General features: G+C 50.5%; 9 protein-coding genes across 9 annotated transcripts; 4 read left to right on the top strand and 5 right to left on the bottom strand.

The window, feature by feature from the left end:
- Window positions 1-93: 93 nt before the first annotated feature.
- On the bottom strand, window positions 94-1,207 carry PtrM4_101730 (ARA1, Aldo-keto reductase, related to diketogulonate reductase; the record flags this gene model as incomplete). Its single annotated transcript, XM_001936399.2, has 3 exons — window positions 94-302; window positions 352-738; window positions 787-1,207. The coding sequence occupies 3 exons, from the start codon at window positions 1,205-1,207 to the stop codon at window positions 94-96; spliced, it is 1,017 nt and encodes a 338-aa protein (XP_001936434.1).
- A 1,084-nt stretch (window positions 1,208-2,291) lies between these two features.
- On the top strand, window positions 2,292-3,272 carry PtrM4_101720 (DUF706 domain containing protein; the record flags this gene model as incomplete). The annotated part of the gene is made up of 1 exon (XM_001936400.1): window positions 2,292-3,272. The coding sequence occupies one exon, from the start codon at window positions 2,292-2,294 to the stop codon at window positions 3,270-3,272; it is 981 nt and encodes a 326-aa protein (XP_001936435.1).
- A 332-nt stretch (window positions 3,273-3,604) lies between these two features.
- On the bottom strand, window positions 3,605-4,849 carry PtrM4_101710 (UbiH, 2-polyprenyl-6-methoxyphenol hydroxylase and related FAD-dependent oxidoreductase; the record flags this gene model as incomplete). Its single annotated transcript, XM_001936401.1, has 1 exon — window positions 3,605-4,849. The coding sequence occupies one exon, from the start codon at window positions 4,847-4,849 to the stop codon at window positions 3,605-3,607; it is 1,245 nt and encodes a 414-aa protein (XP_001936436.1).
- Window positions 4,850-5,452: 603 nt separating this feature from the next.
- On the top strand, window positions 5,453-6,226 carry PtrM4_101700 (FabG, Dehydrogenase with different specificities (related to short-chain alcohol dehydrogenase); the record flags this gene model as incomplete). The annotated part of the gene is made up of 1 exon (XM_001936402.1): window positions 5,453-6,226. One exon carries the CDS (start codon window positions 5,453-5,455, stop codon window positions 6,224-6,226), a length of 774 nt encoding a protein of 257 aa, XP_001936437.1.
- A 735-nt stretch (window positions 6,227-6,961) lies between these two features.
- Window positions 6,962-8,513, top strand: PtrM4_101690 (Transferase domain containing protein; the record flags this gene model as incomplete). Its single annotated transcript, XM_001936403.1, has 2 exons — window positions 6,962-7,210; window positions 7,269-8,513. The coding sequence occupies 2 exons, from the start codon at window positions 6,962-6,964 to the stop codon at window positions 8,511-8,513; spliced, it is 1,494 nt and encodes a 497-aa protein (XP_001936438.1).
- Window positions 8,514-8,674: 161 nt separating this feature from the next.
- On the bottom strand, window positions 8,675-9,667 carry PtrM4_101680 (C2HC5 finger protein; the record flags this gene model as incomplete). Its single annotated transcript, XM_001936404.2, has 1 exon — window positions 8,675-9,667. One exon carries the CDS (start codon window positions 9,665-9,667, stop codon window positions 8,675-8,677), a length of 993 nt encoding a protein of 330 aa, XP_001936439.2.
- Window positions 9,668-10,449: 782 nt separating this feature from the next.
- On the top strand, window positions 10,450-11,000 carry PtrM4_101670 (PpiB, Peptidyl-prolyl cis-trans isomerase (rotamase); the record flags this gene model as incomplete). The annotated part of the gene is made up of 2 exons (XM_001936405.2): window positions 10,450-10,482; window positions 10,533-11,000. 2 exons carry the CDS (start codon window positions 10,450-10,452, stop codon window positions 10,998-11,000), a joined length of 501 nt encoding a protein of 166 aa, XP_001936440.1.
- A 132-nt stretch (window positions 11,001-11,132) lies between these two features.
- Window positions 11,133-12,422, bottom strand: PtrM4_101660 (Tdh, Threonine dehydrogenase and related Zn-dependent dehydrogenase; the record flags this gene model as incomplete). The annotated part of the gene is made up of 4 exons (XM_001936406.2): window positions 11,133-11,339; window positions 11,384-12,008; window positions 12,058-12,118; window positions 12,170-12,422. The coding sequence occupies 4 exons, from the start codon at window positions 12,420-12,422 to the stop codon at window positions 11,133-11,135; spliced, it is 1,146 nt and encodes a 381-aa protein (XP_001936441.2).
- A 648-nt stretch (window positions 12,423-13,070) lies between these two features.
- PtrM4_101650 (uncharacterized protein) lies at window positions 13,071-14,749 on the bottom strand (the record flags this gene model as incomplete). Its single annotated transcript, XM_066107447.1, has 3 exons — window positions 13,071-14,041; window positions 14,095-14,566; window positions 14,612-14,749. The coding sequence occupies 3 exons, from the start codon at window positions 14,747-14,749 to the stop codon at window positions 13,071-13,073; spliced, it is 1,581 nt and encodes a 526-aa protein (XP_065961896.1).
- Between the last annotated feature and the right edge of the window lie 1,164 nt (window positions 14,750-15,913).

The raw sequence follows: 15,913 nt of genomic DNA, 5'->3' as shown, positions 1-15,913 counted from the left end.
GGGTTTCCCAGGACTTAGTTATTGAAACCTTCAATTGGGTATAGCTTTTGTTCCTATCCTAAATGCATGCTACAGTTTACTCATTTCTGCCAGTCACGGACCGCTCAGGTCCATGCCCCCTACTTTGTCTGGGAATCCGCAGTCGACGCCAAAGGGCGGGTATACATAGCGAGTAATTCCCTTGACCTTGTGAATCTTCTCCAGCTTCTCCATGTCTTCACCGTCGAGGGAGATGAGCTTGCTGTTCTCCTCGATGCGCGATGGAGTGACGGACTTTGCGAGGACAGAGGAGTTGCGAGCGACTAAACTAGGTTAGAATCGTGCTGGCTCGACGGAAGTATTTAGACTTACGGTGATAGCTCAAAAGTACAACAGCGGGTTTCACACTGTGCTTCTTTGCAACCTCATTCACACCCTCGTCCTCGAACAGCGGACATCCAGTGCTGCCAAGTGGGCTGTATGCTGTGATATGAATACCCTTCTCCTTGCAAAAGTCTATAACCTCTTGTTGTGGGCACAGTGGGTGGTTCTCGATCTGGTTGACGGCGGGAACGATGGTAGCTTTGGCGAGCAGCTTCTCCAAGTACTTGACGGAGTAGTTCGCGACGCCGATAGCCTTGACCTTTTCAGGGTGTGACTGGATCAACTTCTCCAAGTTCTTCCAGGTGTCTTGGTGGGTTATTGAGCTGTCGATGTCGCGTGAGCCGTCTTCGTGCTTGGGGAAGAGGGGATGGTTGCCTAACGTGGTCAGCTCCAGTATGGCACGTCAAAGTCTTTCCAACTCACCATTAGGGTTCATGGGAACAGGCCAGTGCATCAGGTAAAGATCCACGTAGGGAGTCTTTAGCATGTCCAAGCTCTTCTGCAGCCCCTCTTCGGCCCTGGTGTGGAATGTGCACCACAGCTTGCTAGTGATGAACAGATCTTCTCTCTCCACGATACCTCGTGAAATGACGTCCTGAAGCGCATCGCCGACCTCGTCCTCGTTTTGGTAGCAGAAAGCGCAGTCGATATGCCTGTAACCGCTCTCAATCGCATGCACGACCGCCTTCTTGACTTCGCCTGGCGGAGACTGCCACGTTCCCAAACCAAGGGCTGGGATGGTGGCGCCAGTGTTGAGAGGGATCGCGGTGTTCATTTCGGGCTGCGGGTTGAGGATACTCTTGGGTGTGCTTTTGAGTATAAACTTGGCGAGGGCGGGATTCATCGCGGGGCAGTCAGGGTATATATCCCGGAGTACTTGGGGTAATGTGTAATGGGTGGGGGTTGCTGCCCAGGACTAGGTAGTTCGTAATCACTTGGGTGCTCCATAGTCTGGGTGGCCTTTGGATCCTGTTCTGGTATGGCTACAGACATACGTCAACTGTGATTGACTCTATTAATTTCTCCCGACGTCCGATGCTGCCCCGCCAACATGCCCCGCAGACGTAGGTTCGGCCCAGTAGTTGCGAGAATAAGCGCTTCAGCCTCAATGGGAATTTCTAACAGTCTGCGTGGGGTATCGTCGGTGGAGAGGGCCCCGAGCATCAAGTGCTTGGACGGTCCGGCTCAAGCTCGGCGTCATCATGCAGCTCTTCGCTGGCACTGGCAGTCCGGGCAGTCCGAGCAAGTCTAGGTCTTCGGAAGTAGTCTTCCTAGCTCTCGCAACGAGCGCGAAGGTAAATACAGTACGTCAGCTGCGCAATCGCGGCGAAAATTACCGTGTTGAGAGAGATGGAGGCTTGCGTTCCACAAGGTGTTTGCGCTATCTCCACTTGGGTAATCCTCGCGAAACATCAAGCTGTCACCAGCGCTGCACTTCAGGGCACATCTAAGAAAAGCGGCCAACCAACATCGCTGCTGCATCCACCAGGACCCTGAGAGGACCCTAAGACCCTTAGTGCCCTTTTCCAGAACCACAGATCTCTACGCGGCAGCTCAACGGCACTTGTGTACTACGGAGGGAATTGCCACATAGCGCGCCTCTTGCCCTACTCGAGCCCAACTTGTGCGGAGTGCTCACCATGAGTGGATCTGGAGATGGAGACACGATAATTCTGCCTCCAACGAGTAAGCAGGAGTTAGCTCGGTAGTACTGAGCGTTTACTGGTTCTGGAAGCTATACGCCGTTATGTGTGGAGGGGTGAAGAATAAGTACTTCTCTCATCTTCGCCGCAATGACTTGGCCTCACCATACAAACTTCAATTTACCTTTATAGCTCTCATCAGTCTATTCCTCAGAACTATCCATATATCATCTACTCTCGTGTATCTCTAAGAGTTTCTATCCTTTGTCCTAAAGTACCTCTACCATGGCACCCGGCGCCATCTTTGAGACGCCTAACGTGGCTGAGGACTTCAACAATCACCGCGATGGCCTTGCTCTTGAGGCCACTTCAGATGCCATTGACGATGTCAACGTGCTTAAGGCAGCCTTGAAAGTCAAGAACGGCACTGCGAGCCAAAAAGAAAAGGACATCTATGAGCAGTCACAGTTCGATGCTGAAAAGGACAAGACACAATTCCGACAATACGAAGAAGCATGCGACCGCGTCAAGAACTTCTACCGTGAGCAGCATGAGAAGCAAACAGTAGCCTACAACCTCAAGGCACGCAACGCGTTCCACAGCAAGACTCGCGCCGAAATGACAATTTGGGAGGCAATGGAGAAGCTCAACACATTGATCGATGAATCAGACCCAGACACCTCACTCTCCCAAATCGAGCACCTCCTCCAATCTGCCGAAGCCATCCGTCGTGACGGAAAGCCACGTTGGTTCCAACTCGTCGGACTCATCCACGACCTTGGAAAACTACTCTTCTTCTTCGACGCACGCGGTCAATGGGACGTCGTCGGCGACACATTCCCCGTAGGCTGTGCCTACTCTCCCAAGATCATCTACCCAGACACATTCAAGAACAACCCAGACTACAACGACGAGATCTATAGCACCGAGCACGGTATCTACACACCCGGTTGCGGCATGGACAACGTCATGCTAAGCTGGGGTCATGACGAATACCTATACCACATCATGAAGGATCAATCAAGAATCCCCGAGGAAGGATTAGCTATGATCAGGTATCACTCCTTCTACCCTTGGCACACTGGTGGCGCATACAAGTGGATGATGAACGACAAGGACGTGCGCATGTTGGACGCAGTCAGGGCCTTCAACCCGTACGATCTGTACAGCAAAAGCGATGAGGTACCAAAGGTCGAGGACCTGAAAGAGTACTACATGGACATCATTGACGAGTTTATTGGTAAAGATAAAAAGCTCAAGTGGTGATGGTCGAGCAGGACCTCGATAACGAATTTCCTTCTAACGGCGTTTGGGTATAAGTGTCGCGGAGTGCCATAAAGGCCCGTGGTTTCATGTAACACAACTTTTGTATATATTGCTTTCAGTCAGAGATCATAGAATTTCCTTTGTCATGACGAAATTTTTATTCACGATGCTATTCAGAGGATGCCTCGCCTATCTAAACCTATTCCCCAACCAAACCAGATTATTCTACCGTTTCTTACGCACCCACCGAATCATCTGCTCCATTGACTTGAGGCAATCATATTGTTGATGTACACCAGACTCCCTCAACAACAAAGTATCACTACCTTATCTCAAACGCTGATCCAGTCGTATACTGGCAACTTCGTCTCATCTGACTTCTCCTCGGGCAAGAGCTTATACGCCTTGGTCTTGCTCAACGTCCACACGAGAGTATCCCTCAGCTTCAAGGCCCAAGACGTCTGAGGAAAAGCGATCTGAGGGTACCAGAATGGGATATCTTCATCCTTTCCTTGTATCACGCGGAAATTATGCTCGTATCGTACCAGAGCATCTGCAATTTCATCGGTGTTTTGTATCTTGGAAAGCTCGCCAGCGAGAAAGTATGCGCCCTCGACAGCAAGCGTAGCTCCGACACCCAATGTTGCGTGCGCTGCATCACCGACAAGGGCAACACGGTTATTGATCCATTTGGGGAGTTTGACGTAGGCTGTTCTGCTCATGTAAAAGTCGTCGCATTGATCCATGCCTGCTAAGATGCGCTTGGCTTCCCATCCGGCATCTTTGAAGTAGTTGTGCAAAAGCTTTTTCTGAGCTCCCGGCCCTCCTTTGATTGCTTCCTCGGCGACGGGATCGCGATGCCCACGTGCTGGCGTTGTAATGCACATGTAACATCCTATTGTCTTTTCGTTGCGATGCGGTCGTGTCATCAGCCCCAGACCGCTTGGTGCATTGTACCAGTACCAATGATTTGTGTCGGAGTCCTGTCGAGGGATGCTGAAATAGGCGACGTATTGGCCGACGAAGTTGTAGCTGTCTTTCCGCTCTTCTTCACTCAGAATCAATGACCGAATTCTTGAAGTGGACCCGTCAGCGCCAACGACGAGGTCGAAGCTGTCTGGTGCTCCACTGTTGTAGGTTACATCCACCTGCTTGTCCGTTTGCTGTAGGGCTGTGACATAATCACCATACATGTACTTCACATTTCCCACATCCTTGGTCGCATCTAGGAAAAGACCACACAAGTCGGCTCGTAAAATTTCGTACTCGGAAGTAAAACTATTATCTCCCTTGCCGAATTCGGCAATAACCTTGCTAGATGAGTTGATGAGACGCGTGCCCTCCTCTGTGGTGTTGCAGGCGCGCAGGGCTGGAAGTAGACCCATCTTCTCAACGATGGATCTAGCAGGACCACGAATCTCGATCGACTGTCCTGTAGGTCGGGGAGCAGGCGACCGCTCGAGAACGGTGATGGACGCATTGAAACGTGTTCTGGCAAGCCAGTAGGCGAGACATGATCCTGCGATGCCGGCGCCATTGATGAGGACTCTCAACTGTGGAGCGGTAGAAATAGACATTGTCCTGATCAAGTGTCTGGATATGGGTAGTTGAGTCATATTTCGGTTGTTTTGAAGGATACTTATATACTGTAGTATCATTCTTGACCTCAAAGGCCCTTTCAAAGGCGTCCACGCTACAGCTAACTACGGTAGGGCGCGCAGGCGAGACGCCTGATCCGAGTCTGAACGCGTCAAGCCCAACCGCATCGCATATCCACCGACGCCATCGTCGCAAGGCTTGTTTGCGGCAAATTAAACATAACGATATTCAGCACCACCATTGTGGTTTGTGTGCACGTTCAGGGCATTCGTTGAGGTAAGCAACGGATGACAGCTTGTAGAGTGAGCCGTTTAGGAAAGGCGCCACTTTAAGCGGGCGAGTCGGCATATTCAAGTCTCCGGTGGTCATCCTAGACGGCGATAACGCGGCCTTACCCGGACCCTCATATAGACCGAAGCAACCAAACGGATGTTGTTGAACAGTGAGGAGAACTCTGATGAAGCCGTAGCAAGGCCGCGAGAGATGGAGCTGTCTCTTGATGACGATTCTTTCGGCCCCTCACTTCCTGCACACACACCTGCATCACATATCCTATACATATCCTGTACTCATTTTACCCAATGGCGAGATTCTTCATCACTGGATCTTCCGAAGGCCTCGGAGCGGCTTCTGCGAAAGCTTTGATCGCTAAGGGCCACTCTGTGGTCGTACATGCCCGCGATGAGGAATGTGCAAAAGACGCCAGAGAAAATGTTCCTGGAGCAGAAGCAGTCCTGATCGGCGACCTACGCAGCCTTGCTGAGACGAAAAGTCTAGCAGAGGCCGTTAACAAACTTGGTACCTTCGACTGCGTTATCCACAACGCTGCCATATGCATGGGCCCCTACGAAGAAACAGTCGACGGTATCCCATCCATTGTCGCTATCAACTCAGTGGCACCTTATGTTCTATCGGTACTCATCAAACGTCCCAAACGCTTGGTTTACATCACTTCAGGAATGCACGAATTTGGTACCAGTAGCTTGACTGACATCTTCTGGAAACTGCGTCCAGCTGGTCTGTACGAACAGTTCAGCGCATACGGCTCGAGCAAGTTTTTGCTCATGTTGTTGATGAAGGCTTTCGCCCGGATGTGGCCGGATACAGTGAGTACCTCGCTCGAGCCTGGCCATGTTCCAACCAGAATGGGAGGCCCGACTGGCGCAGATAGTCTCGAAGCGGCTGTCGACCTTTATCTCTCGCTTGCCGAAGGAGAAGATGAGATATCCAAGAAGAGCGGGTCTTACTTCTATGTGGGCATGGGCGAGCTTCCAGTCTTCAAGGCCGTTGAGGACGTTGGGGACCAGGACAGGCTTATTGAGATATTTGCCGAGTTCACTGGTGTCAAGCCGTAATAGTGGGCTGACACTTGGGCCTACGGCTCGGAACGCGGATCTAGATACGGGTTTTTGCCACGGGGTTTTGCGATAGTCAGTGCATGGATGGGATATAGGAGAAGTGCATCCTGGATGATATTGGGGTCAACATCCTTTACAGAAGCCATGCTACTCCTACATGATGATACGTTGTACGCATGATCCACGGAGAATCATGTAAGGGGTTGACTGTAAACCAAAAACAATTCCTCCACTGCTATCCACATCATTGCTACCTTTTTCCTCAGCCCCTATTTTGCATCACCCCAGATGCAGTAATCGGTGTTGGCTCGTGTCTTATCGGCAACGTCCAAGAATGGTAGCTTTTTGAACAATCATTCTTTTCAATAAACCGGCAATTTTCTTGCCTGGAGGCCGAAATGAGGAGTTTCAGCGGCGCATGGTAATGGCAGGAGTCGCAGCGTATAGTGTCAACGTCAGCCTTACTTAGCTTACGGAAGTACCGGAGACGCTCTACCCGCTCTGCCGCGATAACGCGAACGCGAAAGTGTCGCTTCAAAGCTCCGGGGACGCAGTATCCGTAGTCCGCGATGCGCAGACCGGGATGCGCGAACATCAACACAGTGCCAAGTACCCCTGAATGGGCCATCCCAATTCCAATTTACTTACAACGCGTTACTACAGTTATATGTACCGGTACAACGTGTTCGAATATTTTCAGTCTACACCTCGAGTTCCCACAACTACCTCAAAATGGCGGCTTTTCTTACGCGTCTCATGGGGAAGGCAGCCAAGGATGCAGATGATTCATCACATCTTTATGAGAATGACATCGTTTACCCCGTTCATGGATTGGATGACACCAAAACTTTCCGCGATACCCTGCTGACATGGTCGATGTGTTTTAACGATCCACTTGATGCCGACAAGCTGCAGAAGTCTTTGACAAAACTTTTGTCAACTGGAGATTGGAAGAAACTTGGAGGTCGTTTGAGACTCAAGGTGTGTTACGGCTCTATTTTCGTAGCTTCGATTGAAGAAAAGCACTAACATTGAAAAGGAAGATGGAGCACTGGAGATCCACGTACCATGGGAATTCACAGCGGATCGGCCTCCATTTATATTCACCCATGTGAACAAGGACCAAGCAATCGAGGACCACCCAGCAGCCAAGACACTTCCCAAGCCCAACAGGAAAGTCGCAATGTGGACCCCACATAAAGACTACAATGAGCTAGCTACTCGTCCAGACGCGCCAACAATTATTGAAGACCTACTCGCTGGAGACACCCCGCAGATGTCTGTTCATGTTACCTCCTTCACCAACGCGACTATTGTTGGACTCTCATGGCCACATACGTTGATGGATGCCATGGGACTGAAAGCCTTACTTCAAAATTGGTCCCTAGTACTAGCCGGCCGAGAGTCAGAGGTACCAGCTCTCCTCGGTGCAAAAGATGACGTTCTGTCAACGATAGCAGAGGCTTCAGTGGACAAGCGAGAGGCATCTTGTATGCGTTCAAAAGAGCTCAAGGGTCTATCCAAGCTCGCATTTATGGCGAGAGTTGCTTATGGACTGATGTCTACCCCTCTCCCCGAGACACGCGCGCTTTGCGTACCCAAGAAAGTCATGGATAGCCTGCGCGAGCAGGCACAGCAAGAACTTACCATTTCCAATGAGAAGGAGGTCTTCATCAGCGAATCCGATGTCTTCACCGCGTGGCTGATCGGCATGATCTCTACGTCGTTACCAGCCCCTCGTCCAATGACCTTATTGCAAAGTATCAACGCGCGGTTCCGACTCCCCGAACTCATCAATGCACAAGGCGTGTATGTGCAAAACATGATAGCGGTAGGCTTCACGCTGTATTCGCCCGATGTTGCAGCAGGCCTAATGGGTCCAATTGCGCTGGCAACCCGTGAGCAGCTCGCAGCACAGGCCACAGAACAACAGGTCATTGGAAACCTGGAGGCACAGCGAGCATCAGGCGACCCTATGGCTACTCTCTGCGGCGACTCCAAAGCCGTACCTGTAATCACTTCCAACTGGGCAAAGGGTAAGTTCTACCTTGTAACGGATTTTGGCCCTGCCGTGCTACGGGCTGGTGATACTTCGGAGTCGAGATCCAATCCCCCCGGCACTCCGTTTTTCAGTCACACATTTTGCCTAAAGCCACCGCCTGTGGTGATGAGGCATATAATGTCTGTTGTCGGGAAGGACCACGAGGATAATTATTGGGCCAATTTGGTTCTGCCGTCGCCTGTCTGGGCGAATATCGAGAAGAGCCTCAGGGAGCTGGAATAGCCAGAGTAATGCGTAGGGTGGCTTGCTGCGTGTTTTCATGCCTCACGAGGTCTTATGTTGATTGGATTTGGCAGTTTGCTTTTTATAGCTGGCTCGATGTATATCATCTGATTTCTCAATACTATTCAATTCTTCTTTTCAACGACAGATGATGGTAAAAATCATCTCAGGCCATCCATCTCCAAGCTCACGTTGTCGGCTTTAGAACCATAGACACCACCATCCAAGATCCATTGCTCGTTGTCATCATTGTCATCCTGTACGCGTCGCCAGGTCTGTTTCCTCCCGCCTTCCTTTTCTTTGCCTTTACTCTCTTCAACCTTGATAGTCGGCCTGATCAACCCGCCCAACAGCGGGTTCTTACTAAACGCTCCACTGCTACTCGACAGCGTGTTGCCGTCGGTAGGATATCGCGAGTCTTGAACTGGCTCCTCCTCACTCTCTGGTGTGACCGGTCGCTCGGTAGCAGCCATGCGTTTGACAAGCTTCTTTCCTGAGAGATCGATACTGGCAACCACCTTCCGCTTTTCATATTCGGGACGTGCGTTCCAGTCTTGCTCACGCAAGGCTTTTTGCTGTCTTTTGAGTTGCATAGCACGTTCTTGAGGGCTAGCCCACATGCTCAGGCCCGCGGTGGTAGTCTCGAAGTCTGCAGCTTCGTCGTGCACTTGTGTTCGTTTTGCGTTCTGGGCTTGGAAGGCAAGAAGTTTGTCTCTGTGCTGCTTCGCTCGGGCCAGTTTTTCATTCTCAGACTCAACATCCGAGGCAGGGTTTGAAGAAACTGGTGTCGCGCTTCGGGGAGTTGAGAAGGGACGCGGTGCTAGGGAGACGTCGGCGCGCTTCTGACCTGCGTTATTGGCGGCCATCTTTTCTTTCCCTCGCTCTTCACGTAGAACGCGCACCATTGACTGTATTTCTTGTGCACTGAACAGTGCCGAGTTACAGAAAGTACATGGACCGATGCCCTCCTTCACGCATATGATCTTTCCACAATTCAGGCAGTTTGGTGCTGCCTCAAGAAGTGGATGCCTTGTAGCCATGCAATTGCATTTCCTCTTACTGCTATCTTGAGGCGCAAGCGTAGGGTTGGTTTGAATCTCCAGTGCCCTGATTGCTGATTCCAGATCGCTGAGTGCTGTGGAGGCGCCATGCATTGGCGTTCCACCTGTAACATTGACTTTGGCTTTCGGCTTTGGCTTTGACTTTGTGTCAGATATGAGATGGCCTGGAAGCTTTGCTGGTGGTGGAGCCGGTGAGACACCGCGAGACTTTGGTGTTGAAGTCCCTGAAGATGCTGTCGATGTTGGTAGTTGTAGAGCATCTGGTGTCGCTGATAAGCCAAACGTGTTGGGTTTGGGGGGTTTAGCTCTTGAACTACCAGCCATGTAGTCTTCTTCATCCTTCTTGATATACGCGCCTGATACATTGCCGTAATTTTCAGGCTGCCGTGGTGGCGGAAGTTTGTTCAGACCAGGCTTCTTCTTCTTCGGCCTAGCCCTTGGCACTTCTGAAACATCATTCGATGGCTGCTTCTGGTTTGAAGCAGATGAAGCTTTTGAATTTCTTCGGTTGTTGAAGGAGGTGATGAACTCAAGTGCTTGAGGGCTGTCGCCCAGTAGGTTCTGCAGATGGTCCGCCGATTCCTTCTGTGAGAGGGACTCCGTATATGATATTATCTGCTTCAGCGACTCATCGTCAAGGGGAAGTAGTTTTGATAGTTGTGGCAGTGCCCAAGTTGCTACGTCCATTTTTGCTGTTATTGGGGTTTTCGTTGCCAAACTTCAGTTCGTTGAATGTGATTCATCACTTTGAGCTAGTGGGTGTGGCGCCTCCAGGACTGTGGCTGGTACCGATGCGGCCCGTGCGGTGACTTTGTATTCGCAGGTCGTGGGGAAGCTATCATCATTGTCCTCACGTACTTGTCTGCACATTCGCCATGGCTACCGACGTCGCACTCGATACTACTATCGTATGTCTCCCTTTTACTCTCATGATTTACACCCCGACTAACCAAGATAGGGCACTGTTGTCGTCGAACTCTACAACGACCATGCGCCGAAAACATGCAAGAACTTCTCAACTCTCGCCCAACGCAACTACTTCAACGGCCTCATATTCCACCGCGTAATACCCAACTTCATGATACAAGGTGGCGATCCGACTGGTACAGGGAGGGGTGGTGAATCCATCTACGGGGAGAAGTTTGAAGACGAGATATCCCCACAGCTCAAGCACACCGGCGCTGGCATTCTGAGCATGGCCAACTCTGGTCCCAACACAAATGGCTCCCAGTTTTTTATTACCCTGGCGCCCACACCATGGCTGGATGGCAAGCATACCATCTTCGGAAGGGTCAAGAGCGGCATGCAGATTGTTAAGAAGCTGGGTTTGGTCAAGACAGACAAGGAAGATCGCCCTGTGGAGGAGATTAAGATTATCAAAGCATACCTGGTTGATGACAACGCCTCTGCGCTACAACGCTACTAGTGCGCGACAGGAAGCTCAATGGTCATCGGATACAACACCAAGGCGCGTTAGAAATAGCGCCATGCAGCATCAATGTTGCTCAGTTGTGAGTCTGATGCCCAGAGATTTTAGAATAGACGCTCATACGACCCACTAGTTCAAAGCGCCGTTCGGATGAATCAACACCTTCGTATACCCTTCAATCCTCTTGTCAAACTTCTCATACGCCGTTGGTGCCTCGTCAATATTGATCTCATGCGATACAACAAAGCTCGGCTTCGCCTTGCCGGACACAATCATGTCCCGAAGATATCTGTTATATGCTTTGACGTTACATTGGCCTGTTCCAAGATGCAAGCCCTACAGTCGTCAGCGGTGCACGATGGCTGTCCAAGATGACGTACCTTTTCGAAGAGCTTGCCGAATGAGATCAGGATTTGGCCCTTCTTGCTCTGCTCGTCCGGCGCTCCCGGATCTGCTGGCACATACAATCCTGGGATACCCAAGCCTCCGGTCGGCCGAGTGACCATGATCAGCTGATCGAGTACAACGTTGGGCTTCTCTTTACTACCCGAGGCATCGACCGCCTGGTAACCGACCGCGTCAACCGCGCGATCCACCATTCCATCGTTGAGCTTAATGATCTGCTCGACAGGGTCGCTTTTCCTAAAGTCGATCGGTATGCAGCCAATCTTTTCCGCAGCTTTCAATCTCTCAGGGACCGTGTCAACCACGAACACCTTGCTCGCACCTCGTAGTATGCCGCTGTATGCTGCCATCAGGCCAACGGGACCGGCACCGAATACCGCGACACTTTCTCCAGATTGAAATCCAGCAAGCACAAGCCCATGCCATCCTGTTGGGAAGATGTCTGCTAGCAGTATGAAATCGGCTTCATGCTCAGTGCCCTTTGGTAGTTTGAGCGCGTTAAAGTCAGCGAAAGGTACGCGGAGGTATTGCGCCTGGCCGCCCTGGTACGGTCCCATAGCGACATATCCATATGCTCCACCTGCAAATCCCGGGTTCACCCTATACATCATTCAGTTTCTGGCTCACTAGATTTGCATTAAGTTCTCACCCTGTGCAAAACGCCGTCTTTCCTTCCTCACAATTTCTACAGCGTCCGTCCGCGACATTGACTTGAAAAACGTCAGCCGACATGTCGCTATGCATACTTTGACGCTACTCACAAGGCAAAACAATCCTGTCGCCTTTCTCCAAAAGCGTAACGCCCGACCCAGTCTCGATGATTGTTCCCATGTTCTCATGGCCAAACACAAGACCAGCCTCCGCTGCTGTGCGACCTTGGTACATGTGCAAATCTGAACCGCATATCGCTGCTGTTGTCACCTTTACAATGACATCGTCCGGATGTTCAATCTTTGGGAGTTCGACGTCCTTGACAGAGACCTTGAACGGCCCTTCGTAGTGCACGGCCTTCATCTTATTTTCAGACATATCCGGCTATATCGACAGTGCTGTGGACTGTCTATCTGTGTAGATTGGCTTGTAGTAGAAGAGTATGTTCCAGTAAACGGCCAAACCTTGACGCGTGTGTTCAAGATATGGATGGCTATTGATGACGCAAAGCAAAGACGGAGTCTTCTCCATTCCTGGTGCTTGTCCGAATACATGACGACCCCTCATCTTCGGTATTTTCAAGAGGCGCGACGAGAGCGTCATTATTGAGGGGCTGCCAGCATATGCTGGTCGATCGCATGTGGGGTAACGCGTTCCGAATCGGAAAGATGCTTCGGAACGCTGTCTGTGACGGTTGTCCGAAGCTCAACACTACATGCAAGAGTAGACTGGTAAAATGTGGAGAGTGTGGAGAGAGAAAGTACAGTTCGATCAGGATGGAGGAAAACTATTTTTTAGACGGAGACCAGTTTGATCCATGTCTGTTTGGCATTCCAACTCCCCAATCAATGCAAATATGATTGCATGCATAACTTTTACGACCCCGAATTCGCCAGGCTCACCAAATAACAGCCATGTCTCGCCGTTTTTTTTCAGTTTCCATAGCCTGTGAGTTCGCGTACTGAGCAGTCCGATTCCCGCTCGTCGTCCCTGCTCCTCTGGACCATACTCCTAGCACACTTCCTCAACCTTCACTACTCCATCTCCAGCCACGATCAAGTCCGTCTTTGAGAGCTTTTCCTCTTCCTCCCTCTTCTTCTGCTCCTGTGCCTTCTTCTTCTTATCCTCTTTCTCGAACTTCCTCTTCCACATACCAACATAGTTCACATATGACTGACGTACCCAGATAGGCCACCACATATCCTTAGCCCAGGTAACCAGAACATCATCTGTAGCACCATAATGAACGGCTTCGACCCAGCTAGTCTCAGTGGTGCTATCGTTCGGCACGGTTGTGAGCGAGGGCGCACCGGTTCCACTGTCAAAGGTTGTCCAGCGTGCGAGGCATCGAAGCTTGGCTTCAGGTGACATGCCGGCGGGGGGTGGTCGCGGGGTGCAGGTCATCGGGGCCGCTCGAAGAAGACACTCAAGATACAGAGGGACCTCTTGTGGTTTGAGTGAGCATTGGGAGGAAAGGAAATATATGTCTGTCTTGCTGTCATCGGTTTCATCGGGCGTATCTGTCAATCGCAACGCCTTTAGCGGTGGTGTCAACGGCGGGGTCAGGTCTCCGGAAACTGAACGTGGAAACTCAGATACCATGGGCGATGGGTGCTTGATGAAGATCTCTGGCTGGGGGAAATTGTCTTTCCATCCATCGGTGCCGGATGGGATGGCTTGTGTGATCATTTCCTTCAGTCGCTTCTCCTCTTGCTCGTTCGCCCATGTGCTGAGCTTCTTGTAGTATGTAGTTGCGATGTGCGGGAACATGGTAAAGACTTGCTGCCGGACTGCATCTCGTGTGCGCTTGTACCATTCCTGGAGGTCTTGAGCTTCGGGGTAGCGCTGGGGAAGCCACTCCTTGACAAAGTACGTCCATGCGACCGAGCGGTCTTCGAGTCTATCGGCGTAACTGTCCTCGGCTAGACGTGCGACGAAGTGGCCTGAGTGGAAGAGCCAGGAGCTAGTTAAGTACTCGTAGACTAGGGATACAAGGTCAGTTTAGTTGAGTTTGGCGACTCCATGGTGAACGTACGTTCGGCCTGGGACTTGAAACCGTCATCCAGGATCCTAAGATCCAGACGGATAATCCTCAGAACATCCTTTGGATTCTTGCTGACAGAGATCATGCTGCCGGGGAAGTTTGTCTCTTCAATCTCCTTGACGCGAATATGAAGACCTTCAGGATCGAGAGTGAGTCCCAGTGGCTTGATCATGCTGCCAATCATCTTGCTATTGCTCGCATATTTGAGCTCGAAGTGGTCCCAGTGGAACATCTCAGGTCGGAAGCAGACCTTGACGTCGATCTGAATATAGTGGTTTCCTGTTGCGCTGCGAATGGCAAAGTACATGCAGTCTTTGGTGAGAAAGCCACGGCGGCCATGCTCAGTGTCCAGTAAGGCCTTGATGCGACCGACCGATGTGTCCCATGGAAAGCTGTCGATTGTGTGGGTTCCAGTTGAGTAGTAGGGACCACAAACTAGAAAGTCGACGTCGCCATAGTCATTCTAGACACGTCAATATGGTGCTATGAGCTGGGTGTTCAGCTGTACCTTTTCAGGGATCTCTGTGGGAACTACGACATCTACGAAGAGAGTCTGTAGCGCTGCCATCACTTGTTCCTTGACTTTAACATATTCGGCCGGTAGGATACGCGGGCAGTGGAGACTCTTAAATGCCCTACCACCCATCTTGAATTGTTGGCTGTTAGGAATGAAGTGTTCGTTAACGCTCTGTCGATGAGGATTCGATCACCAGCTCTTGATGATGGTGAGATGCTTGTGGCCGATCGTCGAGAAGATGAAGACTCGGAGTAAAGCTAAAGGTTTTGTATGTGAAAACTTGCTTGCTGGTAGTTATGGCATGTGATGCCCAAACTATCAACTGTAGCTACTCACGTGCGACAGTTTGTAAGTGATGATCCTGGGTGGTTCGCGCTGCTCTTACATAAGTTGATCGCACAATTCGATGCACCTTCTGTATTTGCTGGCGTGTTGTCACTACGTAAAGATGGAGTAATTTGCGTACGGACATGGGAGAATAAGCTATTCTAGACAAGAGATGCTAGCGCCAGTCTAACTAAAAACAGGTACCTGTGAGTGATGTTGCCTTAGCCACATGAACATGCGAGAGTTTCATCCTAAGTCGTGGTGACGGTGACTTGTTCCCGTGAATTAAACAACCACTCGATGCTACTGAACATATATTTGCTGGTTATGAACAACATTCTGACTTCACCATGAGAGTGACTATAGGTGCCAAAAGGCATTACCTTAGATGATCCCCAAATACCCACAAAGTCTCTGTGGAACACAGCCGGACGACTTATAGAGATTTTTCTCATACTCATGATTAAGTGATGGGCTGTGAATGTCCACAAAAACTACAGTACACAATAGAGGGCTAAAAGTAAAGAAAAGTGTTACAGTAATGCACTTGAATATTTCAACAAAGGATCTACTGTCACTTCCTAACACAGATAATCACAATGTATAATTGCGTACATCAGGATTGTACTTGAGGAATTAAGCAGATCCAAGATAAACCTCTCAAAACTATACCATGTGCTAGAAATACTAAGAAGAGAGAAAGTGGCCAATATGAAGGAGTAGTTTTGGCAGGGATGTGATTCGACACTAGCTGGAGCTGTCCTACAAATCGAGGAGTATGCCTCGACTTCAGCCTTGAGCTCCAGATTTGTCGTGGTGCCTGCCAATGTGGCGTTCTTGATTGGACTGAATACGTCTGCTCACGATCACTTACCCCTCCCCTCATATGTACAGCGCAGCAGTGCCACCACTCACCGACTTCAGCCGTGTCGGTTTTGTTTACTCGCTGAGTGTTATCACTTCACC

The sequence above is a fragment of the Pyrenophora tritici-repentis genome, chromosome 5, assembly GCF_003171515.1.
Source record: "Pyrenophora tritici-repentis strain M4 chromosome 5, whole genome shotgun sequence".
Taxonomy (NCBI): domain Eukaryota; kingdom Fungi; phylum Ascomycota; class Dothideomycetes; order Pleosporales; family Pleosporaceae; genus Pyrenophora; species Pyrenophora tritici-repentis.
This window is presented reverse-complemented; position numbering and strand designations above follow the sequence as displayed.